The sequence below is a fragment of the Ceratotherium simum genome, chromosome 4 (assembly GCF_057802395.1).
Source record: "Ceratotherium simum simum isolate JZ-2026a chromosome 4, ASM5780239v1, whole genome shotgun sequence".
NCBI classification, from domain to species: domain Eukaryota; kingdom Metazoa; phylum Chordata; class Mammalia; order Perissodactyla; family Rhinocerotidae; genus Ceratotherium; species Ceratotherium simum.
Genome location: NC_141903.1, coordinates 39,801,908 through 39,828,440, shown reverse-complemented (window position 1 = coordinate 39,828,440; position 26,533 = coordinate 39,801,908). Strand labels below are relative to the sequence as shown.

At 50.1% G+C, this 26,533-nt stretch overlaps 1 protein-coding gene and 1 long non-coding RNA gene across 4 annotated transcripts in view; one reads left to right on the top strand and one right to left on the bottom strand.

The window, feature by feature from the left end:
* LOC106803349 (uncharacterized) overlaps nt 1-26,533 on the top strand; it is a 161,498-nt gene that overhangs the window by 11,543 nt on the left and 123,422 nt on the right. The gene's annotated exons all lie outside the window — the stretch shown is intronic.
* NEUROG1 (neurogenin 1) lies at nt 10,272-12,057 on the bottom strand. The gene has a single exon (XM_004420175.3). It carries the CDS (start codon nt 11,705-11,707, stop codon nt 10,973-10,975), a length of 735 nt encoding a protein of 244 aa, XP_004420232.1. The 5' UTR covers nt 11,708-12,057; the 3' UTR covers nt 10,272-10,972.

Below are 26,533 nucleotides of genomic sequence, written 5' to 3'. Positions count from 1 at the left end.
AAATGTAAATTAGACCAAGCTGGTTAATAGTGTTGTTCAGACCTTCTATATCCTTCCTATTTTTCTGTCTACTTTCTCTATAGATTGCTAAGTGGTGATTGTTAAAGTCTTTATAATTACGAATTTGTCTATTTCTTCTTTTAATTATATCACTGTTTCATGTATTTTGACGGTTCATTGTTGAGTGCTTACACATTTAGGATTGTTATATCTGCTTGGTGAATTGACCCCTTTATCATTATGCAATGTCCCTCTTTATCCTTAGAGATATTTTTTGTTCTGCAGTCTATTTAGTCTGATAGTAATACAGTCACTGTAGCTTCCTTTTTCACTGTATTTGTATGATATACCTTCTTCCTTTTAAGCTATCTATCTTTATATTTGAAGGGAGTTTCTTGTGGATAACGTATAGTTGGGTCTTGCTTTTTTATCCCATGTGACAATCTTTGCCTTTTAATGTAATTTGCATTTAATATAATTATTGATGTGACTAGATTTAAATTTACTGTATTCCTAATTGTTTTCTATTTGTCTTGTCAGGTCTTTGTTCTTTTTTCCCACTTCTTTTAGATTAATTAAATTTTTTGTTAGTTTATCTTATTTCCATTATTAGCTTATTAGTTATCCCTCTTTTTATTTATTTTTATTTTTATATTTTTGTGAGGAAGATCAGCCCTGAGCTAACATCCATGCCAGTCCTCCTCTTTTTGCTGAGGAAGACTGGCCCTGGGCTAACATCCGTGCCCGTCTTCCCCCACTTTATACGGGACGCCGCCACAGTGTGGCCTGGCAAGCGGTGCATCGGTGTGCACCCGGGATCCGAACCCAGGCCGCCAGCGGAGTGCGTGCACTTAACTGCTACACCATGTTAAGCGGGCTGCCCTGTTATCCTTCTTTTTAAATTTTTGCAGTTTTTCTCCTGGGATTTACAATATTTATTGTTAACTTCTCTGAATCTACATTTAAAGAACATTATGCTACTTCACGTAAAGTGGAAGAATCTTACGAGAGTAAATTCCCATTCATCCCTTCCATTCTTTGGGCTATTTTTGCTGTACATTTTACTTTTACAATATGTTATAAGCCCCACAATACAGTATTTTGTTTTTACACAATTATCTGTTTTTTTTGTGTGTGTGTGAGGAAGATCAGCCCTGAGCTAACATCCATGCTAATCCTCCTCTTTTTGTTGGGGAAGACTGGCTCTGAGCTAACATCTTTTGCCAATCCTCCTCTTTTTTTTTCCCCAAAGCCCCAGTAGATAGTTGTATGTCATAGTTGCACATCCTTCTAGTTGTTGTACATGGGACGCGGCCTCAGCATGGCTGGAGAAGCAGTGCCTTGGTGCGCGCCCGGGATCCGAACCCCGGGCCGCCAGTAGCGGAGCGCACACACTTAACCGCTAAGCCATGGGGCCGGTCCTACACAATTATCTTTTAAACCTCTTTAAAATAAGGGGAAAAAGAAAAGCGTCTTTTACCTTTATTTTTACCATTTCCTTCTTTTTTCATTTCTTTGTATAAATTCAAGTTTTCTTTTTTTGATATCAGTTCTCGGATGCTCTGTTCTGTGGTGGTTTTTCCCATTCTTTTTTGCTTTGTGTTTCAGTTTGGATAAGGCCCGTTGACCTATCTTCAAGGTCATGGAGTCTTCCCTTAGCTATGTCCAGGCTATTGATGAGCCTATGAAAAGAATTCTTCATCTCTGATATCATGTTTTATTTCCTACCATTTCAATTTGACTCCTTCTTATAGTTGTCATTTATCTGCTGAAATTCCCAATTTGTTTAAGCATTGTGACGCTTAATTTTATGCATCAACTTGACTGGGCTAAGGGATGCCCAGATAGCTGGTAACAGATTATTTCTGGGTGTGTCTGTGAGGGTGTCTCTGGAAGAGATTAGCATTTGAATCAGTAGATTGAATAAAGAAGATCACCCTCACCAATCTGGGTGGGTGGCATCTACTCCACTGAGGGCCTGAGTAGAACAAAAGGGGAAGGAAGGGGGAATTTGTCTCTCTGCTTAAGCTGAGACATCCATCTTCTCCTTCTCTAGGAATCAGCCCTCTTGGTTCTTGGGCTTTTGGACTCAGATTGGGACTTACATCACTGGCCCCCAATTCTCAGGCTTTCAGACTTGGACTGAGTTATACCACTGGCTTTCCTGCTTCTCCAGCTTGCAGATAGCAGATCCTGGGACTTCTTGGCCTCCACAACCATGTGAGCCAATTTCTATGATAAATCTCTTTATATATATATGTATATGTATATATATATATATCTTCTATTGATTTTGTTTCTCTGGAGAATCCTGACTAACATAAGCCTGCTGTCCACAATTTCCACTAGATTCTTTAACATATTAATCATAGTTATTTAAAATTTTCTATTTGAAAATTCCAGTATCTGGGTTATATTTCAGTCTGGATCTATTGATTGTTTTATCTCTTGGGAGTGAGTTGTTTTTCTTACTCTTTTTTTGTGTGTCTTGTAATTTCTTATTAATGTTGGACATCATGTGCACAGAAATAGAGAGGAAGGTAAATAATTTTCTGACTGGACCTGCCTCTTTTGTCATGCAGTTAATATGGAGAGAGAGTGTTCAGTCGATCTGGTCAGGAGTTGAGCTTGGTTTGTGTTTTCTTATTGTTACTGTTACCTTCAGTGCACAATAGGCTTCCAATTTCTTTGGCAGTGGGTTGTTGTTACCGTGTACTTTTATTGGGGGAGGGGGGTGCCAGAGGATTTTTCTCAGTGGCCCAGCTGTCAGCCATTCTTGCCTGCCTGTGCCCCAGAGGCACATCTCTCTCCATGCTCTTGTCTCTTGTCCAGCATTAGATTGATATTGCTCGTTACTCTATGCTGGGTTCATAAAAGGGGTCAGGGGAGGGTGTCCAGCCTCAGTCTTTGGCAAGCCCTATACATCTTGGCTTCATGGGTGGGGATTTCCAGCTCTTCATCTCCCTGGAAGCCAAACTCTGCCTTGTATCTGTGGTTGTTCTTAGGACAGAGTTTCCTGTTCCTCACCCTGCAGTAACAGACTCTTGCTTAGTATTAGTGTAGGATCCTGGCCTTTCCCCAAGGAGAGAGGGTGTTTTCTCTATTCCTCCTCCACCAGCAATTATCTTTGCCGCTGTCCTAGGTTGAGGCAGTTTCCTACCGCTCTAACAGAAACAGGTAGGTTTTGCTCGTGCATCTCCCCAGAAGCAATAGATCTTTGCCTGAATCCTAGGAAAGATAATGCCCCCTTTTCAGTGGTTTGCTGCTTTTGCTTTAAAGATAGCATGTCTGGGAAAGTGAGTGGGACTTGTGTCTATTCCCAAACAGGTCTTCTGCCCTGGCTTAATCTTTCTTGTGAGCATCTAGTGGGGCCCATGAATAAGAGCTTGCAAGTGGGTGTGAGCTCTCCTATTCCAAATGGACACTCCAGCCCACATTTAGCTTTTACATTTTATTACAGTTTTAGCCAATTTCTTCTTACTTGAAGAAGCCACTTCTCTCCCCCATGTTCTGCCCAAGATGAAACAGTTCACATACTCTGCCTCTCCTTGGAGGGGCTTTCTCTTCTTATAATTCACTTTATTTAATTGCCTTATGACCTCACATCTTTGATTAGCTGAAGAAAAGTTATGATTTTGTAGGTTATATGGCCTTTTCTCATTTTTAGACTGGGAATGATGTTCTTTGCAGCTTTCTACATTTTACACAAAAGTGCAAATTCCCAGCATTATCATAAAGGTGTAGTCCCAGAGGCGGCTAGCAACATTTCCACTCACAATCCAGTAAAAAGAACCCAGTCACAACATCATGCTTAACTGCAAAGAATCCTGGGAAATGTAGTTAGTCACGTTCCCAGGAAGAAGAGGAGAATGGATTTTAGTGAATAACTAGCAGTTTCTGTCACCAGGCTTCATACAAGTGAAATCTTAAATAATTCTGGGCTTGGAGCAATTGGGTAACACTGTAAAACAGTGAGGTTTACTGGCCCCATCCTTGGTGTTAGTCTTATTAAGATAGTAAGAAATCTGAAGGCAGAGAAGCTCAAGCCCATCCCCTTGTGTGTGTTCTGTGAGCATATAAGGGACGTGTGCAGAGGGGTCTCTCCAGATCCATGCACATCTGGGCTTCAACTCCATTGCAGTCCCCTGCGGAATAGACTGGCTCTTGTGGGAGGCACAAGGACTTGCAAGCCCACGGTTTCTTAATCCTGGCTATGCATATTAATCATCTGTGCAGTTTTTAAAAGAATACAAATGCCAGGGCTTCACTCTAGATGTTCTGAAGGAAAATCTTTGGAGGTGAGACCCAGGCATCTACATTCTTTAAGGAAAGGCTTCCTGGATGATTCTTTCGTACGTAGCTTTGGGCACCTCTGGGCCGGTCTGCGGTGGAAATGAAAGCAGGATGACAGATTCTCTTGGACGCCTTCCAGGTTATGGCCTTCTTCCTTAAGGGAAATGGACTATGATCAAGTGAAAGACTGAACAAAACCAACTTATGCCTCTTTGGCCTGGACCACCTTCAAACCCTCCTAGAAAGAAGGCTGAGGGCCACTTTGGTGATTTTCCAGTGAAGTTGTAAACTGCCCCAAAGGAACCTCACAGATAAAGGATGAGATGCAGGCTCTGGGGGCATGTAGAAGACTCAGGCATGTATCTTGGGCTTAAGTAGTCCGAAGTCCTTCAGCAACTGACATGTTCACAGTGTGTACAATGATCAGCATAGTGACTTTAGTGTGTGGGAGCCCAGAGGAGGATGGAGTGACTAAGTTGGCCTAGGATGTCTGAGAAGGACTCACAGAGGAGGTCACGTTGGAGCTGCAGTTTGAAGGATGAGTGAGGTTGGTGGTAGCCAGATAGAAGACAAGTGGGTAGAAAGACACAGAGCCATGAAGGGCCCTGCTGTGTTTGGGGAATGATGAGAAAGTTCTTATGGTCTGAGCCTAGGTGATATGGAGGGGTTGGGTGGTGTACAAGCCAAGGCATCTCGATTTAGTTCTAGGAAGAGCCAGCTGCAGTTTTTTGGTACAGAATGTGTTTTTCAGTTTTCTTTGAATAGAAAGCTGTGAAGGAATCCAAGATCTGGCCTGTCTTGTTTTGAGTTTTCCCAGAAGTAAACCCTGAAATAAGGATTTGAGTGCAGGTAGTTCTCATTTGGGGACTCAAGCTGAAGAGGTGGCCACCTTCTCAGTCATGCTGTCCTCATGCAGAAAGCAGAGACAATGAAAAGCTTGTGCAATGAAAGCTTCTGCTTAGATGTGCTTTAGCCTATGTCTATTCACATCCCGTTGGCCAAAGCCTGTTGCATGACCAAGCCCAAAGTCAATAGGATGGAAGAACCATTGACTTACAGGAGAGCATGATGAAGATGGGGAGGGAACCAACAATTGTGAACAAACAGTACAATCTACCAAGCTCACATTCTGGGTACAAAGTTGGTACCCAGGTTGTGTTAGGGTGAGTTTAACCTAGTAGACCAAGCAGCATATTATTAGGGGTCAAGTATAGTTCTTTAGATAGAGCAAAGATCAAATTTGAGTTGACAAAGCAATGGTGTCCTCTGACTCCCATCTTTTGCTTGTATCTCAATGTCTTGAGACCAACTTGGCATAAGCCAGGCGCACGTTGTCCCTAATTCTCAAGGCTGGAGAAGACGTATTGGTCAATGGCACAGTGGGCTTCACCTGAACAAGAGAGTGACCTTGGCAGGCAACCAGTACTGGCATCTAATCACTGTCAGAAAGGATGGTGTAAGCTCAGCCATCTGAAACCCCAACGTCCAGTTTTGGCATCTTGCCTCCAGGGTTGCCTGGCTCCTGGCCACCAGACCAGTGGGGAGAAGGTAAGGTCAGTCAGTGCTGGGGACGAGTGTTTGTCCTGAGCCATCTCAGGAAGTGACAGCTCCTACAGTTAGAGGTACCCTGGGCTTATTCTCGGTTTGTGGGGGATGCAGGCGATTGGTGAAAGTTGGCAGGAGCACTTCTAGGCTCCAGTCTTCACCATTAGGCTCTTTGGTATGGAACTTTGGAGCCTCGATTCCCTGATTGGTAGAGGTTGGAGCAACCCCGGAAATATTTTCTAAAGGGAGTCTAGGCCTTGGTAAGATGTGGGGGCGTTTGTAGCCAGATATGAATGGTGAAGAGACTGATTTTTCACAAGAGGATGCCACCAGGCTCTTAGCCCTGCTGGTCTTGCAAACTGAAGTAGTGACACCCCAGTCCTTGCCAGAAAACTCACCCCCAACCCTCTGCAGGCTATGTCCACCTCAGTGAGGAACAGGCACAATTGAGTGACTCAGCCTTGCCTCTAGGCAGGACTAGATAAGTTTGTACAGATTGTGCCCCGTCCATGGCTCCCACAGGAGTGGGGGCGGGGTGCGGAGGGGAAACTCCATGCACCCTCTGTGCACCCGGTCACAGGGCTGGTGCACCAGGAGGAGTTGGGGGAAGGAGGTCTTTTCTTCATTCAGCCAAAAGCCCCACATGGCAGCTGCGGCCCTGCCTGTAGCTACGATTAAGCTTACTCCTGGGTCAGGCTGGGCCTCAGAAAGCTAAGCTTGTGGCCCATGATGTTTTTTGCTTGGCTGTACTTCATTTTCATTCCTTGAGAGACAATCTGAGAAGCAGCAGGAACACTGGAGCCAGATTGTCTGGGTTCAAATCCCAGCTTCATGACTTACTAGCTGTGTGGTCTTAGGAAAGTAATTTGACTTCTCTATGCATCAGTTCTCTCATCTATACAATGGAGATAATGATATTATCAACCTCATGGGTTGTGAGAATTAAATGAATTAATATGTGTAGTGTGTTTAGAACAGGGCATAGAACACAGAGTAAGAGCTGTATAAGTGTTAGCTAGGATGATGATGTTAAGATGATGATGTTATTGAGGACGTTGCCCGTGACATCATGAGCCCGTTCTCTCTACCCCCATTAGGAATTTTCTCTGAGGCATTTCTTGTAGGCCCCATGCCCAGAAAAAGTTACAGTTCTCTTGAGTAGCAATCTGTCTTTATCTTTTGTACACTCCAACTTATGTTTCCGTCTTTGCTTTGGGTGCTAAAATGAGCAGTTTCAGGCAAAATTAGCCATTTGTAGAGGGGTTTTGGGGATGGGTTCTGTGTGCTCACTGCTCCTGACCCAAATCCCTGAAGTCTTCCTTGATGTCTCTGTTTCACACCCAAAACAAATCTTATTGTTTCCTTCTTCAAAATTGTCCTGGTTCTGGCCACTCTTCACCCCTTCTACCAATGTAAGCCTTTCTTCAGGACCAACGTGCAGATGCTTAGCTGGGTCTCTGCTTCTGCCCTGGCCCATAAAGCCTGCCATCTCTATAACAACCAGTGTGGATTTACAAATATAAGTCAGTTCACATCACTCCTCTGCTTTCAACCCTTCAATTACCTGCAGAAAAAAAAAATCATGATTTGTACTGCCCCCATCTGTCTCCATCCTGCCCCCCTTATGCCCCATGCTCCAGTCATACCAGCCTCATCCCTGTCCCTCTAATACACGGTACGTGGCCAGGGCTGTCCCCTCACAGTGCCTTCTCCCTGGGCTGCTTCCCCACGGATACTACCATGGCTGCTCCATCCCTCTCCGCCTCTGAGCCTCTGCTCAAATATCCTCTCATTAACTGTCCTTCCCTGACCACCTTTTCTAAAAGAGCACCCTCTCTCCCACCCAGGCATTCCATAGTCCTTATTTTACTTTATTTTTTTCTCCTCAGCATTGACCACCATCTGTCATAAGTTTATTTTGTCTTTTCTCACTAGCATGTAAGGTCCTTTTGAACAAGGACTTTGTCTTGGTCACCCCAGTGCCTAGAAGGTGCTCGGCACACAGCAGGAGCAGAATAAAGAGTCATTACAGAAATGAGAGAACGAGTGAAATGCTTCCTTTTACTACACCATCTCAGTCTTCCCTGGCCTGGTTTCTCAAAGGCTTGGAGGCAGTGTGTAAAAGTAGACATGTTACACCAGGACAGAAGCAAATGGAGAGATCAAGGGAGAGAATAAACAAGGCTTCCTAAGTGCCTGACGATTCCTCAGTGGCAGATTCTGTGGCGGTGGAACATGGCTGTCAGTGGGACGTTCCACGCCCTATAATTGATTAGAATACTCTAGTAACCCTCAGCCTGCCTTCACAGACGCCAGTGGATGAACCAGAGTGTGTTGCAGGGAGGAAGAAGCCTCTTTCTGGGGATAAGCATTTTCAATCACCTTCCTTCTTTTCTCCCATTTGAGAGCTCCAAGGCCACACATATCACATATATGCTTACTTCTTTGGAAGAACAGTATTAACTGGCAGGGGTGGAGATGCCGCCTGGCAATCATTGTTAAAGATGTTTCTTTAGACAGAAGATGCCCTGGGCCCTGCACCTTGAGTTGTGAGCCTATTTTGGCAGCAGAGTTGGGAATATGGTTTGCTTTTCCTCCGTCTTGGGGGTGGTGATGTTTCTCGTTTTCAGCGCCGGCTGCATGCAGTTGCTCCAGGCAAAGCTCCTACCGCAGCCAGGAGCTCCGGAAGCTCCACGAGCGCTGGGGCATTGGGGGGGTTTGTTTGCTGGTAGTTTTCCCAAGGATTTTGGACAATGATAACCATAATTGGCTGCTCTCTTCCTCTGGGTGAGACAAGTGCACCCATACCATGTCTGAGCAGAGTCTCCACAGGGGACCTGCCCTTCTTGCAGACTCAGCCTGAGCCCCTCAGAAAGCTGGAGGGAGTCACTTCAAGCATCCTATGTACGAGAGAGCAGAAAATCTGATGCAGACCATTTGCGTCTTTTGCTGTAGGAAAATGCAAAGCCAGTAGAGTGAATTAATTCTGAGACAGACAATGGAGCGGGGCCCGGGCAGGGTCATTCAAGAGACACAACTTTTTCCCTGGAGCTTTTAGCAGAAGCAACTCCCTTCTGAGCCCTGGCAACTTCTGAAGCTTTTCTTGGAGGACTCTGTGCTCTGAAGGCAGTTAGATAAGGCATACAACGCTCCAGAAACTTCAGAAAAGGAGCCTTTTTATCTGAAAGAGGCTCCTTGCCCATGGCTGGGCTTAGCGATGCCTGCTGGGGACCCAGCTTATGAAACTGTGGATCCAGCTTGTCAGGACACATGTGTGGGGAGGGAATACACTTCCACAAGAGGAACATGCTATGAGTGGTCGTACTTCTGGCCCTCTGCTTTTAATCACCTCCTAAATGGATACGGTTTCTCTAACACTACAGAATACTGTTTTCCTGAACTCATTTCCACTTCCTCCTGCTAAATAATTATATTCATGAAAAGGGGCAAGCGAGTGAGAAAAAAACTGGTCTTAATGTGGGGTAACTTGTGAGTTAGGAAAAGAGGCAGCAAGAGCATTTTAGGAACTATCTCTTGTAATGATCCGCATTCTGAAATTTAAAACAAAAGCCACCACTGGCGGAGCTGTTAGCTAATTGTCAGACAACAAACATGCTGCAGCCAGAAAAATCCCCACTGTGTTTGGGCGGCTGGTTTCCCTGGCAGCAAATGAAAGCTTTCAGTGTTGCCCCTGAGGACTGGCTGAGCGAGCCAGGACGGAGCTCACCTCATGTCCCTCTCTCCCTTCACTGTGGGCACAGCGTGTGTTTGTGTGTGTGTGTGTGTGTGGTGTGAGCGTGAGGTGCAGGCACATCCTAACTCGCAATTTTAGCAGCTGCACACCCCGCCCAGGGACACCTCACCAGAGTAATTCATCCCACACCTCACAGCCAGGGTGATCTCAGGCTCAATGGACAACAATTTGGAGGCATTGTTTACAAATCAATTTCCCCCTTTAAATAGGCTGTTATAAGAGTGGACCTTTCTGCTTGCCCAGCCTGGGACCACCTGTCACTGGGACTTCCTAGCCAGTGGTCACACTGTATTGATCTTTTTAATCCCCTCTCTTTGAAACACAGAGCCAGCTGATGTGGAGTTCCTCAAAAGAAAGACTCGCCCACTGCCACCACCTCTACAGGTAGCTGCATATCCGGGGCTAATTCCCCACTAAAAAGTCTTAATTGGCTTATGGGGAGCCTGAAAGATCTCCCTTGTGTTTACAAGGTGAAAGGAAATGATGGATCCCCAACACCCTTGTCTGTCTTTATCTGTTTCTTGGTGGAAATCAGGTGCATTTTATTTGTTAATTGTTTTTGAAATGGGGCTGGAGTGTTCAGAGGTGGTTGGGGATAGCGTTTCACTTTCGTGGTTGAGCCGCCAGCAGGAGGGAAGAAAAGCCCCAGAGAGTCATCAACATTAGGCAAGAAACTTGGTGACATTGTTTTTAGTTTATTTACATGAAACATCTGCAGTACAAAAATGTAAACTTTGATAGCTCATAATAATAGAATAAACTCTTTATGTACAAAAATACATTTTCATATGAATGAAGCATCTTGAATAAATTAAAGTACTCTCCAGCCCAGTGCCTGAATAGCTACGCAAGAGTCTCGGGTTCTTCCTCGAGCAACCCTGCAGTGGTGGGGGTCGGGATCCATAATGCATGAAGCCCACTCCTTGTCTCTCCTTTTTAAGCCTTTTCATTGTATTGTCAGCCGGCTCAAACCGAATTTTCATGCTCGTTTTTCTTCATTAGAGTTCTACAAATTGTAAAATTGACTTTTCACCTCGTCTTCAGGGGCTGATCTGTCCCTTTTCTAAATCACACTGAAATGGTGGCTGGGGTCAGCTCTGAGCCAGCCACAAAGGAGGTTTTGTGGAGTTCAGATAGTGCAAAAGGGAAGGCCGTCTAGGGGCGGGCAGGAGGGGCCCGGGGCTGAGGGCTGGAGGAATAGACCAAGGGGCAGCTACGGCGAGGGTGCACCGACGTAGTAAGCGGCTCAGGTATCCCCCGCCCCTTGAATGCTCCTGCTTCCTCTCTCCGCCTGGACTGGGGGTCCGGAGGCCGCAGCTGGGGCCCCATCTACTGCCTGTTGCCTGGAGGCGGGAGAAGGTAACGGTGTCTAAAAAGGGCCTACTGGTAAGGGATGAAACAGGGTGTCGTGTGGAGCAAATCCTTGGGCAGGCCAGGGAAGGAGAAAAGGGGGTCGCCGGGGCCGTAGGCGAAATCTTCGGAGGCTGCGGGGCTACTGGGGTCAGAGAGTGGCGAGGCGGCGGCGGTGCAGGGAGAGGAGGCAGCACCGGAGCCCCAGGACTCGGAGTCGCTGGCGGGGCTTGGGGGCCCGGGCAGGCAGGGGGCACACTGCGGCGGCAGGAGGCGCTCCCGGGCACCGCCCCCGGGCAGTCCCTGGTCTGCCAGGCGCAGGGTCTCCGCCAGAGCCCAGATGTAGTTGTAGGCAAAGCGCAGCGTCTCGATCTTGGTGAGCTTGGTGTCGTCGGGGAAGGAGGGCAGCACGCTGCGCAGCGCGTCCAGCGCCGCGTTCAAGTTGTGCATGCGGTTGCGCTCGCGGTCGTTGGCCTTGACGCGCCGGCTCCTGCGCAGCGAGTGCAGCAGCGCCTCTGAACGCACCCGCGCGCGGCCCCTGCGCCGCCGCCTCTCCTGCTCGTCGTCCTGCGCCCGGGAAGTATCAGACGCCCCGGGAATCCCAGGAGCGCCCCTGCAGGCTGGCACGGGCGGCCCCGAGGCGGAACCTGGAGGTTGGAGCCTGGCACAGTCTTCCTCGTCGGTGAGGAAGCCGGAGAGGTCGCTGCTGCTGCTGCTGCTGGCGCAGTCAAGGTCCGAGAGGCGTGTGTCCAGAGAGGCTGGCATCGTTGCTTTGTTCAGGACCGACGGACGGATAAGATGGAGCTTAGAGGGCAGAAGCCTGGGCTGAGGGTAGGGCCGCCGGGGCGCACTTACGTTCCGAACGGCCCGGGCCTACTCTGTGCCCGCTTCGGGCGCGAAGGCCTGGAAGGGCGCAGGGACGCACCGGGAACTTAGCCTCGCTTTCTCGCCTCGCTTGTAGAGGCCACGCTCCCGGCTGGTCTCCCGAGTGATCTTGCCGGCTATCAGATCAGCTCGTGTGAGTACCGAGTGTGGCACACGACCGGCCTCAGGACCCCTTAAGTACCCGGCGCAACAATGGGCGCCCCCCCTCTCTTGCCACCGCCGCCCCCGTGGCAGCTCCCGTGAATGGAGCGAGGCGGCAGGTCAGCCCCGTGCAGCGCCCGGGTATTTGCATAATTTATGCTCGCGGGGGGCCGCCCCCGCCCCTCCCCCTCCCGGAGCGTGCCCGTAATTACCGCGGGCCAATCGGCGGCGTCGCGCGGCCGCGGGAGCCGTCTCTGGGCCCAGCCGGCCAGGGCGTCTCCAAGCAGTGAAACCCAGGCGGGGGCGTCCCGCGATTAGCTGCCGAGGCACGCTCCTCCGGGGGCGGGCGGGGCGCCCCTCGCTGGGGTGGGATGGGGAGGCGGGGCGCCGGCAGGAAAGTGAGAGCGGTTCAGCGAGTTGCGGAAACCTGGAGCCGGCTGCGAGCCTGGGTTTTCTTCCTCTCTCCGGCTGCTGAGCTGTCTGGTGACTTTGGGCAAGTGATTTGACTTCACTTTCTCCATCCGTAAATGGGGCACAAGTCTACCCTGTTGAGGATGATGTGAGGTCATGTTCGTGGGACACTGGGCAGGGCGCTTTTGTAACCCAGTGCCCGATGAATGGTTGCGAGATGCAGCGCCCTCAGAACCCGGGGAAAACCCTATCTAGATAGACCAGAGAGTGGCCAGGTGAGGGTCATAGAGCAGAGGGCAGAGATAAACGCCCCTGCTTCGCCCGGGTGGGTGAAGAAATAGGAGAATGGCTCTGCGGACCTTCACCCGGGGGCGGGGGTGTGGGAGGCAGTGCGGAAAGTAAACGAATGGATGATTTCCCCAATTGGATGGAGTCTCCACTGAACCCTCCTAATCCTCCCAACCCCCCCAACCCTGTCCGAAGACTCTGAAAAGTCACAGAAGCCTGCGAATCCGCTCCACTCAGGAGCCTTTTGCGCTGCATCCCTTGGAGCGGGGCTTGCAGCCTCTGAGGCTTCTTCCGAGTGCGAGCCAGCGAGGGCCCGGGCTTTCCTGGTACTCAGCGGAGCCCCTCTGCACCTGTCCCCTTCTTCCCCTCAGTGATGTAAAGGTGCCCATTCTAGCAGAAGGTTTTCACTGCCGGTCAGGAGTCACTTTTCTCTGGTCACCAATGATCACTCTGGAGCAATAGAAGCCCAGATCCCCCCAACTTAGTCCTTAGGGGAAAATAGTCCCCAAGGAACCCCAGATCATGGGGGTGGGGGGTAAAAATCAAAATGAACACCTTTCAGCAAAGTTTCAGCCTCCTCCCCATGATATCTGGGTGGTGGCCTCAGGCCTGGTGCCTGGCCTGCTGTCCTCGGTGCCGACTCTGCCTGGGACACTGTCCACTTTCTGGAGGGGTGCTGTCTGGAGGCAGAGCCCTCTGTGGCTGGCTGACCAGTGCTTGTCTTCTGGTCAGTAGACTCTACCCAGCCCTCCCTTCCCCCCACTGCACCCCACATGTACTCCCAACCTAGAGGGAAGGCTGGACTCGGCCATGTATAAGGGCTCTAGGTTTGTTAGAAGTCACAAAAAGTGTCTTTAATCAGCCTAAGCAAGAAAGGGAAATTGTTGGGTGATCCTGGGCATCTCGAGGAGCCCAAGGGCTGCTGGCATTGATATGAGTCTGCAGGAGCCCGGGGTCCTCACACCGCTTCTTGCCTCTGTTTCTCCTCCTGCTTTGGCTTCCCACGGTCCCAGTACACTGCCACCAGCCTCCACTTGATGACAGAGCTTGGCCCCTGGATTATTTTCCTGCGACTGCCATAATAAATTACCACAAACTAGGGGCCTTAAAACAACAGAAATTTATTCTCTCAATTCTTAGTTCAGGAGGCTAGAAGTCTGAAATCAAGGCATCAGAAGGGTTGGCTGTTTTTGGAGGCTCTCAGGGAGAATCCATTCCATGCTTCTCCTAGCTTCTGGTGGCTCCTGGCAACCTTGGCATTACTTGGCTTGTTGCTGCACCACTTCCATCTCTGCCTCTTTCTCCTCTGTGTTTCCTGTGTCTTCTTTTTTGTCTCTTATAAGGACACTGGTCATTGGATTTAGAGCTCACCGTAATCCAGGATGCTTTCATCTCGAAATCCTTACCTTAATTGCAGCTGCCAAGACCCTTATTCCAAATAAGTTCACATTCTGAGGTTCTGGGTGGAGATATCTTTTGGGGAGCCACTATTTAGTATACTACAGCTCCTTTTCCAAATTCCTGGAGGAGAGAATCTGTTTGGTCAGGGGAACAGGGTCATTGGAGTGGCCATTTGTCATTTCTTGGCTGCCTTGCACCTGAAGAGCCTTCCTATTGAGGAATTTGAATACAGGAGCACCTTCCTCCCCATTCCTGGCAATTAGGGCATGGCCAAGTGACTTAAGTGGGGTCGAATGCATGTCCCACTTGGAACTTACACTCTAAGCCAGTGGCAGTTCAGAGTACACTGTGTCGTGGCAGCAACCTGGAAGGGCCAGTGGTGGAAGAGGTGGCCTAGAGCCAGTGGGTGCCCTGACCTAGCTCTTCTCTGGGCCTGCCTTCAGCTGTGGTTCTGCACCGCCCACCCCCCACCCTGGCCTGTTTTCCAAGCCTGGTTCTCTAGCCTTCCCACTGATTGCAGGAGAAACCCCATAGTAGGCCTTTTCCTAGTAGGGCTTTTTTGCTTGAATTGGCCAGGTTTGACATCTGTGGTTTGTTAAATACGACACCAAGTTAAATGCTCAGGTTGCCAATGCGTAGAGACTGAGGCAACCTATATACCATATTGCTTGCCTGTTTTGGACCAAGCATTGTGCTAGAGAGTGGGGAACAGGGTGAAAACCTGGCTGATGGGGGCCATGGGCTCTGAGTCTCATAAGCCTAGGGTTCAATGCCGGCAGAACCCTTGGAGATTATTCATCCATCCACTGCACCTCATACATGGGAAACTGAGGCGGGAGATGGGGACGTCTTTTCTCCAGGTTACCCCAGGGATCACTGGTGGTCAGATTAGGGCCAGGATCAGGAGTCCTTTCAGCTCCCATTCCATGTTTTCCCATCACCATTAATCAATAAAGACACAGTGAGTACCTGCTGCCCTGTGCCAGGTGCTCTGTGGAGAAGCAGGCAGACCTGTAGTCCTGGGGCAGGGGACACGTGGCCACAGACAGGTGACCTGCTCCTGGCTAAGAGAAGTACTGAGGGCCCATTAAGGGGAGCAGATCTGAAGAGCATTGTGCATCCCCCAAAGGGAAGGCTTCCTGGCAGAGGGGGAGTCGAGAAGCCCTTGAAGGATGGTTGGGATGTGACTAGACAATCTAGACAGAAGGGAGAGGTGGGGATGACTGTGGCGGCAATGTGGAGCCAGTGGGAAGAGGGTAGGGGGCAGTTGTGATGGGCCTTGAATGATCATGGTGGCCTTTCTTCTTCCTTTCTGTCTCCTCCTCTTGCTGCTCTCTCTGAGCAGGGCCGTCACAGTTATTCCAGTGGTTTACTGCACAAGACTATCCAGGGCACATGGGAACCAAAATATAGCCTCTCCACCCCCCGCCAAGACACGCACCCTGATGTGGGACTGCATCTGCCCAGAGAAGTGTGCTTTTCAAATGTGTACAAAGGCACCTTATGAGCTAGTAGTGGCTCTGTGCTCTCTCCTGCCTTTGTCCCCCTCCTCTGCTGGAGCCTTAGTGGCCTGACCAGGCAGGCATCTTAGCCTTGCCCTGCCTGCTTGTGGCTCTTGGGCAGTGCATGTGGCTACTCTTCCCTGGATGTTAGTGCCTGCCCCTGTGCTTTTCATAAGTGCATCTGAGGCTTGGGGGTTCCTCCTACAAGTGACCCACTGTGGATGGAGCTGACCCCTGGGAGGATGAGGATGAGATGGTAGCTTAGGCTCAGACCTGTTCCTTTTGCGACTCAGAGATTTCTCCTCGAGGGAAAAAGGCTGGGCCCCTTCTAGGAGGGAAAGTATCCTTGCTGGGGAAGATGAAATTTCCACCCCCCCAAATCCCTTGAAGCCTAGTACAGAGCACATCTGTGGAAGCCCTCATTCCCAGAGCACAATAGGATGCGATGTGGGTGTGTAATAAATCCAACCACAGCAGGCGCCAAGGTGGTGAGGGCTGCACCAGGTGTTCTGGCTGCCTGATGTGGGAGCCATCCAGCTGCCAATCTGCTGGGGGGTGGAGGTGGGTGGGTGGGGCAGATGTTCCAAGGGACTGGATTAAGCCAATTTCTCATAGTGTGGTCACCTGAGGTGGTAGTGATGATGGAGGTCCCCACCCCAGACACCCAGAATCAGCATCTCTGGAAATCTGGACCACATGCTGAAGCCGCTATTGACTGATACCTAGATCCTCTGTTTGCCCCTCATACGGGGATAAATATCTTGCTTTAGCATCCACCCTCCTATCCTGTGCTTGCCTAAGCCCTTGAGGCAGATCTTGGATGGTCCTGTGACAGCTCAGAGATGCTCCAAGTGATGCCAAGACTGGAGCTCCTCCTGTGGCTTGGCCTGCCTGTCTGATGATAGGGAGAGTGAGGTGAGGGGAGGATCCTTGAAAGGCACGCAGGGGCCAGAGGGTGCACACCTGTTCCGGGCAGCTCTGGAGGTCTGGCTCAAGACCACTGTGGAACTAGCGGGGAGGTGATTTCATTTCTTTATTGAGAGGACATTTCTGACATCAACAGACTGATGAAGGAAGCAGTTTTCTGGGGAGATGGGAGGGAGAAGCTCTCAGGGTTGAGCAAGGCATCCGATGCTTTCAGGGTCTTTTGAGATTCTTGGTATATGTATTTTTCTTAATAAAGAAAGGCCAATATAGGAGAAAATAGTGGCAAATTATAAATGTTTACATGTAATAAATTGATGTGATGTACACATAAAAATACAAAGCAGTCTGTGCTGTTCACAAGAAAATTTCAGGATTTTAAAATGAACATCAACTTATAGTGCCTGTAGGCATGGAGACCCAGGGATAGATCCAGATTTAAATTTGTGGTGCATATCTTCTTCCTCCAGCCCTGTCGGTGTCTCAGTGACCATGTGTATGACTTCATTTGGAATTGGTACCCACAGCCTTCAAGCCTGTTTGTGGACATGAGGCTGAGCCGAACGACCTCCTTGCCATCTTCTCTTTCAGTTATCAGAAACAGGGAAGCCTGAGATTGAGTAAACTATCTTTTAGAGATGCTGTAACAGGAGTGAGGCTGAGGGGTTAGTGTCCTCTAATTACAAGTGCTCGGATGATAATCTGAATGTGTTGGAGTGGGGAGGACACCATCACGTTTCATACTTTCCCCCCCAAATTGTTTTTGCTGACATTTGTGATTCCCCATCCACTCCAGTTGGTTAGACAGAATATTAAGTTCAAGAGTGCTGTGGCAGCTACATATAGATCTGAGTTTTGTGTGGTTACAGGCAAAGTATGCAGCTTATGATAGGAGAGGTGAATGGTGCTGGCCCTTTACTCAGTCCCTCATCCATCCAGGTACTGGGCACAGGGCAGCGCACTGCACTGAGTTTATAAGGCTGTTGGGCAACATCCACAGGGGCAGCCTTGATGGGCAGTTTTGCAGAAGGTAAAGCTGTGGAGAGGGCCACGCTTTCTAAACAAGACTGCTCAACTTCCATCATCATTTTCTTTCTTCAGCTACCTGGGTGGGGGGAGAGATGGCATTGATTTTGTGGGTGGCATTTTGGAAAGAAAAAGTTGTAATCTTTTTAGAAAAAAGGAAGAAAAAGGTGCAGTTACTCAAGAGGAAGGGATGAAGGATGATGTCGGACTCAGAGGCGGGCAGTGTTCCTTTCAGTCCATTAAATACACCCGCAGATATGCGTTTCCATCTAAGAGAAGCAGGGTGGGGTTGGGGGAATGGAAAGGAGAAACAATTCCCTATTTTCTTTACTGATGACCCATGACAGTTGTGGAAGGGGGGGGAAAAGGGAGGAGGGAGACGAGGCAGGAGGGGGGAAACAGAGGGGTCTTTCAGTGACAGAGCAAGGAAAATGGCAAATTATCCATGGTTTCCAGAAATCCGTGGAGGCCCCCTCGGCCCCTGCCCTGCTAAATACAGTGACGGCTGTATACATCTCCCACCTCAGAGATGTCTGCTTGAATATTCTGTGGCATTGTGTACCGATGTGTTTGGTTGTGTACAATCTGCATACGTGTGGGATGAATCTTGGCCTCCAGGGGAAGTCCTGGTGCAAATCTACTTTATTCTAGGGCTGTGTGAGGAATGTTTTCCAAAAACACACTGGGCAATTCTACAGCCAAATGAATTATTTCCCCAAGAGTTTTTCAGATTTGATTGGAGTTCTCAAGCCTGGTGGTGGTGGGGGGACAGTATGTGCTTGAGCTGGCCCAAGGTTTGAAGTGCATTTGCGGTATGGGCCAGTCTAGAGTGAAACAATGTCCTTTTTGTACCCCAAGTAGAGTGGGGGAGGCGAAGGGGGTGTGCATGCTTGTGCAGGGAGGGCCTACAAGGGTGCAGGCCCTGAAATGAAGAGAGAGCAGGCAGAAGGTGCTCCCCCCAGCCCCTCCCCAGCAGTGAGGCCTGGAATCATTTTCATGTCAGCTGCTTGAGGCTACCAAGCAATCCAGACCCTCCTTTAAAGCCTCTGAGTTTTGCTTTTGTAGATTTCTCCAAGTTAAATCTGGGCTCAGATTAAACAAAACAAAACAAAACAAAATACAGCCCCTGCTGTTGCTGTCTCTAGATTTAGCTCCTCAAATCCAGGCTGCACCTGCCCCAGGATAGTGCTAAAGCCAGAGTTAATTTTGCTGAGGAGTTTCATTTTGTCTGCTGCGTTTTTCAATTCTTAAGAACGTCTTCAGTTGAGATGAAAAACATTTCCGCCTCAAGATGCTTGTGGATCAGGTGTGGGGAAGCTGCGTCAGCGTGTTTTCTTCTTCGTGGGCAAAAGAAGTCGCCATGAAATTTATCCTAATGGAGTTTAACTATTGGTTTATGAAGAGAATTCAGAAATAAACACAGAGAGTGGAGAACTAGCTGAAGAGTTTTCCTTTTGCTTTTCTCTACCTTAACACTCAGCGACATAAATTCACGTAGGGTTCGAACACAAATGCATTTTGTTTGTAGTAATTAAAATGTTTTAATGAGACAACCATAAAATCCACCATTAATTATTTTATTTCAAACACTTCTGCCTTCTTTTGAACCAGGTCTATTTAGAAATAGTTTAGAGAGTAGCCTGCAGTTTTATTCTTTCCTCTGCATTATACACAGGAGTGGAGAAGTCATTTATAAATAATTACACAATGTTTGGGGTCTTTGGGCTTGTATAATATATCAAAGCGATTAGTACACTTATTGTTCCATTGTAAGTGCTTTTTTTCTCCTTTCAGTTTCACTTGCCTTGTCTTCTAGCTAAACCTTTTTCTGGAAATCTTTTGTCTTCATTCTTTTTGCTTGTTACAGTCCAGGAGCATTCTTCTTATTCAAACACTCGCAGCAGGGGCAAAGAAAGTGACTTCGGCCGCATCCTAAGTTTTACGGTAACTTTCTGGCATTTTCTTTTCTTCCAGTTTTCCCAGACTACCTAGGGGCAATGAAGAATTATAACATACATGAATTATGGGTACTCCCCTCGAGTTAAAGGGGGAAGAAAGTGCCTCATTTTCTATGCCCCCCAGGGCCCGAGCGAGCGGGCGGCCGCTAAACAATGTATTTATCACTTTGCATCTCTTTGGGCCGCCGGCCGCCCGCGCCCCCACCTCGCCGCCGCCGCGGGTTTGCTCCGGCCCTGGAGAGCCGGCGTTTCTCCATGTCTTTACGGAGCCACAAGTAAAGCCTCCTTGGCTGGAAGAAGGGGGCCTTCCGAGCACTGCCAAGACGACCCTCGCGCCGCGGCTCTTCCCCCTGCGCGGCCCCGGGAGCGCGCGGGGGCGCTGGCCGCAGTTCCCCGCCAGGCCCGCGCGCCGCCCAGCCGCGTGAGCCGATTAGGGCGGCACGAGAGGCGACCGCGCCGCCACCTCCAGCCACGTGAGGAGGGCAATGGCTTCAAAGGTCCCCACCAAACTAATCCTTGTTATCCAACAAGGCAGGACACTGCGCCACGCCAGGATGGGGCTTGCGTCCTGGGCTGGCTCCGCGGGCGCAAGACAATGGCCCAGGCCGCCCAGCCTGCTCCTGGGGACACGGGCAAGGTGGGGTCATTCCCGGTGACCACGCGCCTGCAGAAGACGGGGGGCGTTGTTACAAACACTTAGGAAACTTCAGACGCTCTCCTAGAGAATAGGGATGAAATCGGGGGAAATCGGGGAATATAGGTGTTGGCCTTAATATAAGGCGTCTCATGAAGAAACACAATAAAAGATGGGTGGAAGAAAAAATGCGGGTGAAGAAAATCCTCGGGAGAGGTCCAGATATTCGCCTCTGGGGCATTTTCCGAGGCTGAGGGCGTGCTGTCACTCGGTCCCCTCCCCCAGCCCCGCCTGGCCCGAGGAGCACGTCGCAATCTGTCAGCCCCTCGCCGTTTCCATATGAAGCGCCGCCGGCGCCTCGGGAGCCTGAATGGCCGCGCGCGGTCGGGCGGGCACACGCCCCGCGGCCCGGCTGGATTTGGCCGTATTTGCATAGCAGGTGCTGATGCTTGTCCATTCTTACTTAAAGAAGTTTTAATGTGGGATAAATTACCAGGAATTAGGAGCAGGCGTGGGCGGGAATAAAGGGACCCTGTTGCCCGTTTTCTTACCGCCGCCTGTTGCGAGGAAGGAGAGCGATATTAAGTGAAGTTCGACTTGAAAACTCCTCTTAACAAGCTACGAACCCCCCAAAAGGACCCAAGAGAAAACAGGGGGGAACTTGACGCAGTTTGATTTTAGAAGCTGTTCTGTAGCGAGTAAAGCAATAATCCTAGGGATAGTAATACGATTAGCATGCCAAGATCTTTGAGTCAGAAAGTCTGGTCGAGTTTAAAATGTTAATCCTGACCCTAATCCGCCCCATTGGCAGAATGGAAGTGCTGGGCACGAGAGTTTATGTTTTCTTCTCCTACCTGCAAAGAAACATCAGGCGACGCCCACATTGGCCGGTTTCTTGATGACAATAAGGGCACACCGGCTCTGGGCCACCAGGCACCAGCCAGGGCATCCTCTGGGCAGGGGTGCTCAACTTCCCTCTCCCCCAGGACACCAGGCTCAGGTGGCTCTGCCGCCCTCAGGGGTTCTTTCCATCTATCTGGAATCTTGCAAAGGCTTGGAGCAAAGTGGAGTTTCAAAGAGATGGGGTTTTGAAGAGTTAGGGATTGGAGCGGCTCACTCAGCCCTCTCTAAGCCAGACCCAAGGGTGTCCTCTTGAAAGGGACAGCCTGGTTTTCAGGTTTTTGGGGCCTTGGGGCCTGGGCACTGGCTGCCTCAGACTCCAGTCTGCCAGATTGTGGGTCTGCTTATTGTCTTTGTGGGAGAAATGCCTGGAGTATTGGGCCCTTAAGGGGTCTCCAGATACTTGGGGGACTGAGAAGGGGCCACGGAGAAGAAAGAGTGGACCTAGCTCGAGCACTGCTTCCCCCGGCGCTGTTCATACCAAGGTGCTGTCAGACAGTATGGGGACAGCAGGCTGCCTGCTCTCCGAGGGGATGAATGCCAGGGTGCTCATCTCCTTTGCCCTCTGGCTAAGGAGCTCATCTCCTCCCCTCGGGCCCACACACTGCTTTTTAGAGCTCAGCCTCCTCTGATCTCTGGTGGTTTCTCTCTCCTGGCCCAGTTTGACCCCACTTTGGGGCAGGATTGCACCTGGGATCCTACGGGCAGGCTTCTGGCTTTCCCGAAGAGCTTCCCAACACGCCTGCTTTTCGTGGAAGGCAGTGTGAGATGCCCAAACAGACCATATGGTTTGGAGCGAGAGCCTTGGAGCCCACAGACAATGGGGAAGTGAGAGGCCCAGGTCAGTGGCGGAGCTCATGCGGCTGCAAACCTCTCTTTCAGCCTAATGAAGCTGTTGTCTGGGGGTAATGATGCAGATGTCCCCGGCCTTTCTCGCCACGATAGTCTAGAACGTGATTTGTCATACAATCTGAATCTTTGGGAGGACTTTAGACAGAACCTCCCCCAAAGATGGAGATGAGCCATATGTGCACTTTGCATCTGAAGTGGGGGTGGGGGCAGCGGGAGGGAGGACACCGCCCACACCGACTTCCCAGAAGGACAGCGTTCTGACAGCCGGGAGGACACCATCGCCATGAGTCCACTGCTGCCTGATCCCAGGGGGCTTATAAGTGGGTGCAGCAGTATCTAATGAGAGAGTAGCAGTGTGTGCTGGGAAAAGATGTGGAGGATCTGGATATTCCAAGAGGGGTGATCATGGCTCCCCTCATTCTTTTTTTCCCGTGCTGCGTCATGAGGATAGAGAAGGGGCTGTTCTGGACGGAATGCTCACTTAATGGCAATGTTTAGATTTCGCTGTGCTGAGTGCCCCAGCTGATGCTAATTGGGGCCAAGATGGACATTTTTCAGGGAGTATTTCTGAAGCAGAAATAGTGAAAGAGAAGCAGGGACTAGGCGACAGGCATCCTGGGCCTGGGGCCGGTGGGGAAGACACAAAGCAGAGTGAGAAAGACAAACAGGAAAGTGTGAAAAGCAGCCCCCCGTGTGCATGTGAGGGAGAAGGTAGTGGCTGCTCCTTACAGGGAGGGAGACGCCTCCTAATTGCACCCCAGCTCCGGCACTGTGGGTCCCCCCAAGTCTGGGCACAGAAACGTATTACTCACTGTCAGTCTAAGGAAAGCAGACTGCCGTGGAATGCATTGATCTAGGAGCCCTTTTTTGCTGAACGCAATAGAGAAGCACCAGTGGCCCATCGTGACCCTAATGATAGCAATGACAATGGAGGTGCCAGGAGAAGGGTCTGTGGGATGGAGTCTGCCCTAGAAAGGGAACAGGAGAAGCAAAGATGACACATTCACATCTGCCCACAGGCGAGGCCTTTCTTTTATGCCCTTCCCTCTTCTGTGCCCTCAGCACCCGGCGTAGTGCCTGGCCCAGCACAGTTGATGCTCAAAGGATATTCGTGGAGAGAATGGATTTGTGCATGGGCACCGGGTGTTCACGTATGTGTGTGTCTGCCCGTGTGTGGCTCACATGCATGTATACATGCGTGCACATACACCACCCTTCCTCACCTTTAGGGGAGAAAGGAGCAGGGAGCTGGGTTGTACCACTTCTCTGGGATTACTCCATCTCCTGTAACCTGAGAATTGGCCCACAAGTTGGCACCGCAGCACCAGGCTCTGCTGGGTGCTCAGCCCTTGGTGGGCAGAGGGCTTGCTGGGTGGGTATCTGTTCCCTCATTCTGTGGTGGTGTAACTTTAGGAGATCAGATGGGGTGGAGTGGGAAATGGAGATGTCATAATCCGAGGAGGAGAGGTCCCTAATTACCCTGCTGGCTGTGGGGGTCAGGCAAGGGCTGATAGAAACCCTGGTCACGCCTTCGCTACCAGTCACTCCCATGGCCACAGGTAAGTCGTAGGCAATCTCTGCCAAAACCTTGGCCACATGATACTCTTTCTGCTCCCTCAGACACCTCCTCTCTGGGCACTGAGGGAGAGAGGAGGGGGAGTTACCGCGGTGACAACACCAGCTCTCAAAGCCCGAGCCACAGGCTGCTCACCGCAGCACCTGTTACCACTGAGAGGTGTGTCCTGGAGTGGGAACCGGGAGGTGGCTCTCTTGGAGTCCAGGATGGGCTGGGGTGGGGGTGCTGGGAACGCAGCAGGACTGGATTTTCTGCTCATTTGAGGGCTATGCAGAAAACTTTATTTAGAAAAATGGGAATCTTTCTAAAACATCCCAGTCTTCTTTTTTGCTTTAACAAATATGCCCGTTTGCATGCGCACTGGGAATGCCCAGGGTCAAGATGCTCAGTACTGGTCCCTCTTTACTTGACTCCATCATCATTATTGTTATTCATATTGATATAAATACTATTCGTGAGCAATTTTTGTGAGAGGGACATTGAGCTACACCCTCAATATGCATGATTTTATTAAACTCACAAGCCTGTGAGTTGTATATTTTTATCTGCCTTTTAAGTATGAGAAGACTGAGGCTCAAGGAGGTTAAGATACATGTCCAGGGTCATGGAGCCAGCAGGCAGTAGAGCCAGAATTGGAACGCAGGGCTATATGGCTTTAGTCCCTGTGATGTTGACCACTCAGCCTCCTTCTGTCCCTTTCGCCCTTTATGTGAATACCCACTCTGGTCAGCTCCAGCTAGGGGCTGGGAACATGGGGTGGAAACCACAGCCCAGCTCTGTGGGGGAGGGCAGCTGTCGCAGGTGTGGAGGTGGGTGAAGCCCTGTGGGAGAAGGTCCGTGCGTGTCTGCTGGTTGCTTGCTCTTGTAGGGAAGGGCTGTGACCATGGCATGCAGGGGACCTTGTTGTGTTTGAAGTTGATCTCTGGGGCTGGCCCCGTGGCTTAGCAGTTAAGTGTGCGCACTCCACTACTGGCGGCCCGGGTTCGGATCCCCGGCGCGCAGCGAGGCACCGCTTTTCCGGCCATGCTGAGGCTGCGTCCCACATACAGCAACTAGAAGGATGTGCAACTATGACGTACAACTATCTACTGGGGCTTTGGGAGGTAAAAAAAAAAGGAGGAGGATTGGCAACAGATGTTAGCTCAGAGCCGGTCTTCCTCAGCAAAAAGAGGAGGATTAGCATGGATGTTAACTCGGGGCTGATCTTCCTCACACCCACAAAAAAATAATGAAGTTGATCTCTGTTGTTGTTTTCTTAGTGAGAATCGAGAGGTCTGGGTTCCCTCTGCTACCTTGAGAAAATCCTTCTCCTCTCAGGCCTCACCTTCTGCATCTCAAAAAGGGATAATGGGGTGGGAGTGGAGGTGTATAAGGTGTCCTCAGGGGCTTGCAGACGAGCAGGAAGTCTCCAGGCTCACTGATGAGTGCTGCCCTCACTTGACTTCTTGGGGAGTCACCTGGCTGTGTGACGTTAAATGATCTTCTTTCCTCCCTGGTCTCCCTATGTGCACTGTGAGCAGAGCTTATGAGGGGCTGAGAGCTGAGCTGTGCTGCAGAGTTGAAGCCAGCAGCCTCTGTGAGTGGCGAAGGGGCTATTCTCCGCGTTCTGTTTGGGCTACAGTTCATAGTCCCAGAGTTTGTGGACTGTCCTGAGCTTCTTGTCCCCATGTCCCTGAAGAACTCAGCATGAACTTGGCACCGAGAAACCTTAGGTTACTTATGTTCATTCGTTCAGTAGTTGTTCATTCAATTCATTCGTTCATCATCGCCATGATGTTAAGTCAACTTTCCCTGAGTAAAAGATCACTTAACTTCCCTGCCTAAAACCCTGCAGAGGTTTCGCATTGCACTTAGGTTAAAATGCCCCTTCTTTTCATTTTAACCCTAGTTAACAAGGTTCTACCTCATCTGCCCCTACTGACCTGGGGGTCTCTCAGCCTCATCTCCAGTTCCTCCCTCCGTTCCCCTCTGTGTTCCCGCAACACTGGTCTCCACCTAGTGCCTTTGCACTTGCTGTGCCCTCTACCTGGAGCACTCTAGCCATGCCAGCTCCTTCTCAGAGGAGGCCCTCCTGATGGTCCTGGCCAAAGCCACCCTCCCCAGGCCCAGCGGTCACTCTTCATCACATCACTCTATCTCCACCAGCACATAAATCTGTGGGTGGTTTACATACTATTTATTTGTTTGCTGTTCCTTGTCCATCTCTCTCACTAAACTGAAAGTTTCATGTGCTGGTAGTACCCTGTCTAGCTTATTAACCTCTGTCTTCCCAGTGTCGAGAACAGCGTTCGCCACATAAGAGGTGTTCAGTATGTTTTGTGGTTGAATGTGGACATTGATTTGAATGTATGTTAAATGGTGACGTGTTTGTGCCCCACTATTGTGTGTATTTCCAACTTCCCAGCTCCAGGAAAATCTGGGCTGGAGAGAGAATGGATCATGTGTGAGAGGTTTAGTTCTACACAGTGGGAAGCTGTGTGCTTCTGAGTGGAGTGTGTCCAAGATGGGTCTCTCTCTAGCCATGTGGACATTTTCTGACTTGGCTGGACAGAGCACTTTTCTTACTTGGGCCTGACTCCCATAGGACAATTTTGTGTCACACTCAAACCCATGGGCCTCTCTGAATCACACTGTGCCCCGAGGAGACCTCTGCACCTGCTGGAGTAGGAGATGTCCCTTCTCTTTATCAAAGAGAGTCGTGCAACCTTGTTTCTCTAAGCGGTGTAGGAATGGACATGGGCAGGCTTTCCAGTCCATTCCGGAGAACGGACATCCCTGGAATGCTCATGAGGGGCAGGGAAGTGGAGGGACTTCTCAGAGCTGAGTGGAGGATGAGTAGTTGCTGAGGGCAAGGCACAGCTGGGTGGGTGACCATCAGCAGGAAGAGACCTGGGACTGGTTCTAAGGAAAGCCACTTGGAGTAGCAGGGGCCAGAAGCGCATCTCCATCATTCCCAGGAATCGCCCCGTGGTGGTATGTTTAGGGGGGGAATGTGAGGGGCCCTGTCCTCCTATCAAGCCCTCAGCAGCCCTCTCAGTTGCTCCCCACCCTCCGCTAAGTCCTGGCTCCACCCACTGAGCACTGCAGTGGGTC

Bases quoted from the DNA above. Each gene is read 5' to 3' on its own strand.
- NEUROG1 (XM_004420175.3), bottom strand. From the start codon at position 11,707: ATGCCAGCCTCTCTGGACACACGCCTCTCGGACCTTGACTGCGCCAGC.